Genomic DNA, 7,874 nt, shown 5'->3' with positions numbered 1-7,874 from the left:
CCAAAAAAAAAGCAATGAGTGATTATATTCTGTTGTTTATTGCAGCTTCATAAATGAAAGCAAACCGAGCACAGTATAGGAAGAACTGGACTGCTGCAGCTCGTAGTTTAAAACGTACTAGTGCTCCCATTCCAGTTGAAGTTGATGATACTGAATTATTTGAACTACCTTTTGATTCAGCACCCCCGAACCATGACACTGTAACTGTGTCAGATGATCATGACCTGCAGCCTGTTAAACGTATCTGCACCTCTGTTGAGGAAAATCACTTAAGCAATCATGATAGGTTAAATTTGGATGAGACTTGGCATGATAACTCTATTTCTTCATCAGATTCTGAGAATGATAATTTGTTAGATGATTCTCTTGCTGAAGGCTTAACCAATTGGGCTAATAGGTTTATGATAAAACATAATGCACTTGATGGTCTTCTTTCTGTGTTGAAAGAGAATGGGCATCCAAACTTGCCTCTTACTGCTCGTGCCTTGCTGCACACATCCAGAAATATAACCATTCAGGAAAAGTCTGGAATGGAATATGTTTATTTTCCCCTTGCTAATCAATTGTTGAAACACTTTAAGAAATATCCTTCAGACATAATTGCTAGGACTAATTCTCTTGAAATTTCTTTTGAATGTTGATGGTCTTCCATTATTTAAGAGTTCAAGGAAGTGTTTATGGCCAGTATTATGTGCCATTGTAAATTCACACCTGTAGTTGTTTTCCCAGTGGTTTTAACCTGTGGTAATTCCAAACCAGTTGATTTGGATTTTTTGGATGACCTAATTGGAGATTTGAATAATCTTCTACAGAATGGGCTCCAAGACGGTGAAACTGTTCTTTCAGTTTGTTTAAGATGTGTAGTTTGTGATGCTCCCGCTAGAGCCCTTGTAAAAGGCACAAAGTTGTGTTCTGGCTATTTTGGGTGTGATAAATGTGCACAGAAGGGCATATGGGTTGGTCGTGTTGTGTACTCTCTGATTAGAAATGTTGAGTTGCGGACAGATGTTTCTTTTAGAGAACAAGTGCATGAAGGGCATCATAATGGTGTTAGTCCCTTCAGTAAATTGCCAGTTGATATGATTAAGAAATTTCCGATTGACTACATGCATCAATTGTGTCTGGGCGTCATGAAGAAATTGCTTCTGCTATGGTTACGAGGAAAGCGAGAAGTTAAGATATCGGCTGGCCAGGCGGAGTCTATCAGTACTAAATTGATAGAGGTCAAGTCTTCCATACCCAGCACATTTGCACGTAAGCCACGGAGCTTAGCAGAAATTGATCGGTGGAAGGCCACTGAGTTTCGGCAATTTCTTTTGTATACTGGAAAAATTGTTCTATCCGGTATCCTAAGACCAGATTTATATGAGCACTTCTTATCTCTTAGCGTTGCTAGCTGCATTTTGGTGTGCCCTATGTTAGCTAAGACTTACAGGGAATATGCGAAGCAACTCATGGAATACTTTGTTGAGCAAGGCAAATGTTTGTATGGTGATGAGTTTTTGGTATATAATGTGCATAGTATGGTTCATTTGGCAGATGTGGTTGAAGAGTTTGAAAGTTTAGACGCGTGTAGTTCTTTCCCATTTGAAAACTACATGCAAAAGTTGAAACGTCTTGTGCGATCAGGGAAGAGTCCAATTGCACAGATTGCAAAACGCATGAGTGAACACTCTGGTTCCATTGAACTTGTAGATGAGGATGCAGTCAGTGTAAAAAATCCAGATAATGTTTTTATTTTGTCTGAATCATCATGTTGTGAAGTAGTAGATAAGACTGGCAATCATGATCACAATGGGGATGAATTATTTCAATGCCGAGTTTATAGCAAAACTGAATCCATCTTCATGACTCCATGTGATTCCCGCCTCATTGGTGCTTACAAGGCTAACCAACGCTGGACAAATATGAGACTACTGCCTTCCAAAGATCTCAAGAGAAAAGCCATAAAAATTAATCTTGGCCCTGACAAAATTATATTCATGGCTATATTGCACACAAAATACTAACAGCACTCTGCACTGAAGGTACTGGTTTTAATTATAATTCTGCACCTCTAAAATCCCAAAAAATTATGCAATTTGTTTAATTATTGTTTCTGTTATAGATGGCAAACAACATATATGCTGTCGTTGAATTTATAGAGGAACAATTAGTGGAAATTGTTGCAACATGTTGGATTGAGACAATTGATTGTGTAAGTAGTTAGAATTTGTTGAATTTTGTTCACTTGCAGAATAGTTCTTGGGTGTTACCCAGTTTCCTTTTTCTAAATTGTGATAATTGCTGGCTAGATTTGGTTGTGAAAACAGGGTACATGTATCATGCCAAATTTTTGACTTGCTAACACCCTAAATAGACCATTCCATGATGATCTTATGTTGCTAAATACTCTAGTTTAACAGTATTTTTGTTTACAAAACTTGTCATTCTAGGAATTATACTGCTACTGGCCACGAAATAATGCATCTCATAAATTAAGGAAGCTCGAGATTCCAGACAAAGAAACTTGGATTGCTTATAAAGTCAGAGTTTTCTCATATACAGGTTTGTTTTTAATAGCTTTGAAAATTGTGTCGGGAGCTTTTTGAAGGTTCCAACCATTACAGTAATGGCACTTTTTAACACTTTATCTGGACACCTGCCCTGACAAGTAAATTGCCAATTAGAGTTTTATATGCCATGTTTTATTATTATTAGATTCAGTAGCAAAAGCACAAAAGATTTTGAAAAGGGCTGAAGAAACATCAAATGTTGAATCCGATTCAGATTCTGGCCATGCAAGAAAAAGAAGGCGCACAAAAGCCAGTTTATTTGAATATTCAGAAGGCAGTGATAGTAAGTTCTTTGGTATTGCTCAACAGGCTACTGTAGTTGAAATGTTGAGGGCATTAGGTTTATATTTCTTACATAGTAAGGATGGGATTTTCGCCCTGAGAAAAAGTGTTCTCAATCATGACCAGGTGTGGTGTATAGCACTTATATTGTTCTGCAACTGAGGTTATAGTTGTTTCTCTCATTTACATTTTAGCGGATGAAGATATCTCAAAAAATGGGAAAAAGAAGTCAGCCCCTACATCATCTTCCCCAGTTATTACACCATTGCTCCCTGTTGCACCGAGCTTTTCATCAAATCCATCGAATGAAATGAGTCTGCCCATGGCTCAGAGAAAGGGTTTGTCAACCTTCGATGTGAGCAATAGCCTGGGTCATCATGATGTTCTTCAAGATGGTTCAGTTGTAAATGCAGTCAATCAGGTGTTCTCTTTAAATCCCAGTGGTAAGCATTGAATGTGTTTTTATGTGTAATTAAATATGACCAGTGCAAATCACATATTCTTTTGAATAATTCGCAAAATCGTCTTTCTAATGCCTGATATTTTGAAAGTAGTTAAATAAGGTCATACTTTTTAGTTAAAACGTTTTTATTGCTGTTGTATTAATTTATACTTTGTTGATATTCAGAAATTTTTAGTGCCCTGAGCAATCCTCTCACTGATGCATCTAGGACCAGTTTAAGTTCTGGTGTACAGAATGTCCATGGAAGTAAGAATGTTCCATTTGATTTTCTAGCTTTTATTGTACAGTGTACTGTATGTACGTGTATTGAGTCATTAATTCATATGCTAGGCCAGACTGAGGCTATTTTTTATCAAACAGCTGTTGGAACTCCTGAAGGCAACAGGAATTCATGTGAAAGAAGCCAGCATTGCAGTATGTATACTTGATTTCGTTATGCTTTGCCAAAGAGAAATATTTTATGTAGTGGTAGTCTTTCTCAAACAGTTACTAAAGAAGAAATCACTATTTCAAATCTGGACATAGCTTCAAGGAATAAAAATTGTGCTCAACTTAATGTTGCATATTTTATGTCTATACTGAACACTTTCTTGCTGCAATAACGGGTCATGTTGTGAAGCCATGACAAAATTTTAAGTACTATTTAAAACACATGTGTTTTATCACATCATTTATATGTCATAAAACATGGCCATTGTACATATGGGTACTATATATTCTAGAACATTGCGCTATATTGTTCAGAGTCAAATTTATAACTTTTTGCATTTTCAGTAATTTTCTTTCTCAATTGTCAGGTTCTGGTGCAACTACAGACTCTTTTGAAACACCAAAATCAGGCAATCGCAACTCTCTACATCAGGATCACGACAGTAAGTTGGCGTGGTTTCTTTAGAGTCCATGAGATCTTGTCTGATTTTTTGTTTTGTGGATATGTTGTTTCAAATTATATGCACGTAATGTAATAATTTAATATTATGTGCATTTATGTTTTCTGGGTGGCCAGTCATTTCCCAATATCAGAAAGCTGGTCATCCATTCCTAACAAGTTACATAATTATAGTATAAATACATTTTAAAATGTCATTAGGCTTTCAAAGATCTGTTCTGACGAAGCTTGATATAATGCTTGAAAAACAAGAAGAAGCATTATCAATTTTGCGGGTAGTACTTGGTGCCACAGAGGTGTTAGTGGAAATGACTGCTTGAGGATATTATTCCCAATCCTCTGGACTCAGTTGAGGAATTGGAAAACCTTAATGATCGACTTGCAGATGAAGATGCTAGGAAAAAAATGGTAATGAGCATAATGCAGACACCCTGGTTTGCCATTTGTTCTGCCACGTACTGTTTTTGTTCACGATAATTAATTAATATAAATATTTTACTTGTAGTTACAATTCTTCCTTGCTCTGTGTGGGCATAACCATGGTGTTAGCACAAGAAGAATCCTGGCTAAGGTTGGAAACAAACAAGCTGTGGTCATTATAGTCTGAAGGGGAGAAAAGCAAAGCGGGCATTTAAAGAACTTGCTGTCTCGAAAATTGTTATCAGTAAGTATAGCATAGTATATTTGTACATTATTGTTTGGCCCATGATATTTTGCCAGGCTTTACCAGGAAATAATGAATTATAATGTATTCTGTTTGGTGATGAATGTACCCATGTACTGTACAGGTGCTTTAGTGCTAATCCACCTTTCGAACAACTGGCTCATTGCTATTAACCATTTCTGATAATTAGCTATAATTGTTCTATTTTTGTTTAATTATAGAGGCCTGTCTACGTGTTCACAAAGGTGTAAGTGAAATAGACATCGAGGAACAAATTGCAGAGTATTTGAAGCATGCTCCACAGAAATCCGGTGGCTCTAGATACAAGGTAACTATAACTCACCTCTATAATTGCTAGAGTACGAGGCTCGCATTACAGCAATGCGGACCTCTTCACAATCTTTGTCACAATCGAATTTTCAAACTCTAATACTAGCCACTAGTAAGGTGCAAACTACATATACAGGAGACGCGCGTCTTACGGTCCGTATATGAAAATTATCTTATATAGACTCTAATTAATGTTTGACATATTACCATAAATTTGAAGGGCTTATATGTCCAACATATACCTAACATTTATTGCGTTTTTTTCTTTGCAGGATCGTAGGAACCAGGAGCAAGGAAGTGCATAACTTTTATGGTGTACATTTTATCTAAGGCCTATCTACACGATGCGATTTATAGTGGTATGCGATTCTTATCCAGACGTATGAAAACGATTGCTGATGCCAGTCTTTCTGTTCCTCAGTTTATTAAAACGAAATTTAAAATTTGACATCTTTACACACGTATTTAATCGAATACATACGCCGGTATATGAATCGCATACGACTAATCGCATCATGTAGATAGGCCTTTTGGCATGATATACATATATATAATACAGAATATTGTAAATGGTTTGATTCGTATTAATTTTATACATGTATACACAGTTAAGTTTTATTTAAATAAATTGCATTCTATCCTGTACATCATGTTGTATTGTTGACCAATAATTTAAGCAAGATAAAAAATTTTAACATGCATATATTGCATGAAATTTGATAATTCAAGGACTTGTCTGAAAAATGCCTTTCAAACTAATGAGGACGTTTCATACCAACAGTTAAGTGAACGTTCACTGTACGTTGTTGGAACGTTCCAGAAACGTGCTATGAACGTTGTATAAATGTCCGAACGTCGACCGAAGGTTGTACGAACGTAAAACTGGTACGTCAATCCCGACGTGTTTAATCCGTTCGTGGGAGTTCACAAAAGTACGTTCTAACGACGTTAATTACAACGTAGTGTGTACGTTCGGCAAACGTTCGTACAACGTTGCTACAACGTAATTGTGTTAGCTGGGTTAGTGCGTGTTGACTGGACACTTTGTTGAACATGTTCGGGAGACCTCGAGTTGTTCCCCTCTTAGTGCGGGTTGACTTGGCACTTTGTCGAAAATGTTCAAGAGACCTCGAGTTGTTCCCCTCTTAGTGCAGAAGTACTCGGCACTTTGTCGAACATGTTCGGGAGACCTCGAGTTGCTCCCTTCTTAGTGTAAATTGACTGGGCACTTTGTCGAACATTTTTGGGAGACCTCGAGTTGTTCCCCTCTTAGTGCGGTTTGACTGGGCACTTTGTCGAACATGTTCGGAAAACATCGAGTTGTTCCCCTCTTAGTGCGGTTGACTGGGCACTTTGTTCAACACGTTCAGAAAACATTGAGTTGTTCCCCTCTTAGTGCGGGTTTACTTGGCACTTTGTCGAACATGTTCGGGAGACCTCGAGTTGTTCCCCTCTTAGTGCAGGAGTACTTGGCACTTTGTCGAACATGTTCGGGAGACCTCGAGTTGTTGCCCTCTTAGTGCGGGTTGAATTGGCACTTTCTCGAACATGTTCGGGAGACCTTGATTCCTTCGCCTCTTGGTAGCGATCTAAATCGCCACTTTTTTGGACATGTTCGAGAGAACTCGTTTTCCTCTCGTCTTAGTCCGGGTCGAAAGCGCGACTTTTCCGAACATGTTCGAGAGACCTATAATAGTTTGCCTCTTTTGCCGTTTATGTTCGAGAGACATCGATATGCTCCCTCTTCTCCTGAACATGTTCGGGAGACCTCGAGTTGTTGGCTTTTTCCGCGGACATGTTTGAGAGACCCGGACTTGTCCTGCTCTTTGGTCGACTTCACCGAGGATGTTTGATTGTTGGAAAAAAAAGAAACAAATCGTAGAACAACGGCGTAGTCTCAGCAGATCGTAGCAACAAGGTTACTCCTGCTTACAATACCCCGTTCTTTATTTAAGTCGTCTGCAAATGATTTAGCTCTGGAAAATTTAGATTTTGATTGTTGTAGTGCTTTGCAGCATTGTCCGCTCCGTAGGCACGTTGTGACGCAGGAGGCGCAAATGTTCGCGTCTCTATTCGTGTTCGCTTAAGTCGTCCAGAGAAAAGGAATCGTTGCGTTCTAGCACGAATTCTGATTTAGAGGCGTTCAATCATAATCCAACAGATGGTAGCTTCGCACCATTGTCTTTTCAGGCAAGTGCATTAGCTAATTGTCTGAATCTGCGGTTCCTCTCGTACTGAGCAGAATTACTATTGCAACAACCATTCAACAGCAGGGTAAAACTAACCTGTCTCACGACGGTCTAAACCCAGCTCACGTTCCGTATTGGCGGGTGAACAATCCGACGCTCGGCGAATTTTGCTTCGCAATGATAGGAAGAGCCGACATCGAAGAATCAAAAAGCAACGTCGCTATGAACGCTTGGCTGCCACAAGCCAGTTATTCCCCCACACACGTATACGTTAATATAACCTTTCAATTTACACCACAATAATACTTTATTTTTCCCTTTAGATCTTAGACCTACTGAGTATACACATATCTCATTATATATGCAATATGTATATATATATATATATATTGTAACTTTTCTGGTGAAAAAAATTTCGCATCTAAAGTGACTTATTTGTAAAGTTTGGAAACAGGAGTTTCACGCTATGTAACATTTTCTGACTTTCTGCAGCAGGGAGGTG

At 38.3% G+C, this 7,874-nt stretch overlaps 1 protein-coding gene and 1 long non-coding RNA gene across 2 annotated transcripts; both read left to right on the top strand.

Annotated features, from left to right (window-relative positions):
* Positions 1–1,935: 1,935 nt before the first annotated feature.
* On the top strand, positions 1,936–4,509 carry LOC114542433. The gene is made up of 9 exons (XM_028561982.1): positions 1,936–2,027; positions 2,108–2,197; positions 2,436–2,547; positions 2,701–2,838; positions 3,032–3,175; positions 3,466–3,546; positions 3,631–3,714; positions 4,098–4,172; positions 4,391–4,509. Exons 2-9 carry the CDS (start codon positions 2,108–2,110, stop codon positions 4,507–4,509), a joined length of 843 nt encoding a protein of 280 aa, XP_028417783.1. The 5' UTR covers positions 1,936–2,027.
* A 277-nt stretch (positions 4,510–4,786) lies between these two features.
* Positions 4,787–5,491, top strand: LOC114542432. Its single transcript, XR_003689631.1, has 3 exons — positions 4,787–4,853; positions 5,075–5,181; positions 5,456–5,491. It is a non-coding gene; the product is annotated as an uncharacterized LOC114542432 (long non-coding RNA).
* Positions 5,492–7,874: the final 2,383 nt, after the last annotated feature.

Source organism: Dendronephthya gigantea, unplaced genomic scaffold, assembly GCF_004324835.1.
Source record: "Dendronephthya gigantea isolate DGI-Jeju-01 unplaced genomic scaffold, DenGig_1.0 000350F, whole genome shotgun sequence".
Lineage (NCBI taxonomy): Eukaryota > Metazoa > Cnidaria > Anthozoa > Malacalcyonacea > Nephtheidae > Dendronephthya > Dendronephthya gigantea.
This window is presented reverse-complemented; position numbering and strand designations above follow the sequence as displayed.

Excerpts from the sequence above, each read along its gene's own strand:
- LOC114542433 (XM_028561982.1), top strand. The coding sequence starts at position 2,108 with ATGGCAAACAACATATATGCTGTCGTTGAATTTATAGAGGAACAATTA. Across the intron at positions 2,839-3,031 it reads ATATTCAGAAGGCAGTGATA|CGGATGAAGATATCTCAAAA; the intron begins GTAAGTTCTTTG and ends TTTACATTTTAG. Across the intron at positions 3,715-4,097 it reads TGAAAGAAGCCAGCATTGCA|GTTCTGGTGCAACTACAGAC; the intron begins GTATGTATACTT and ends CTCAATTGTCAG.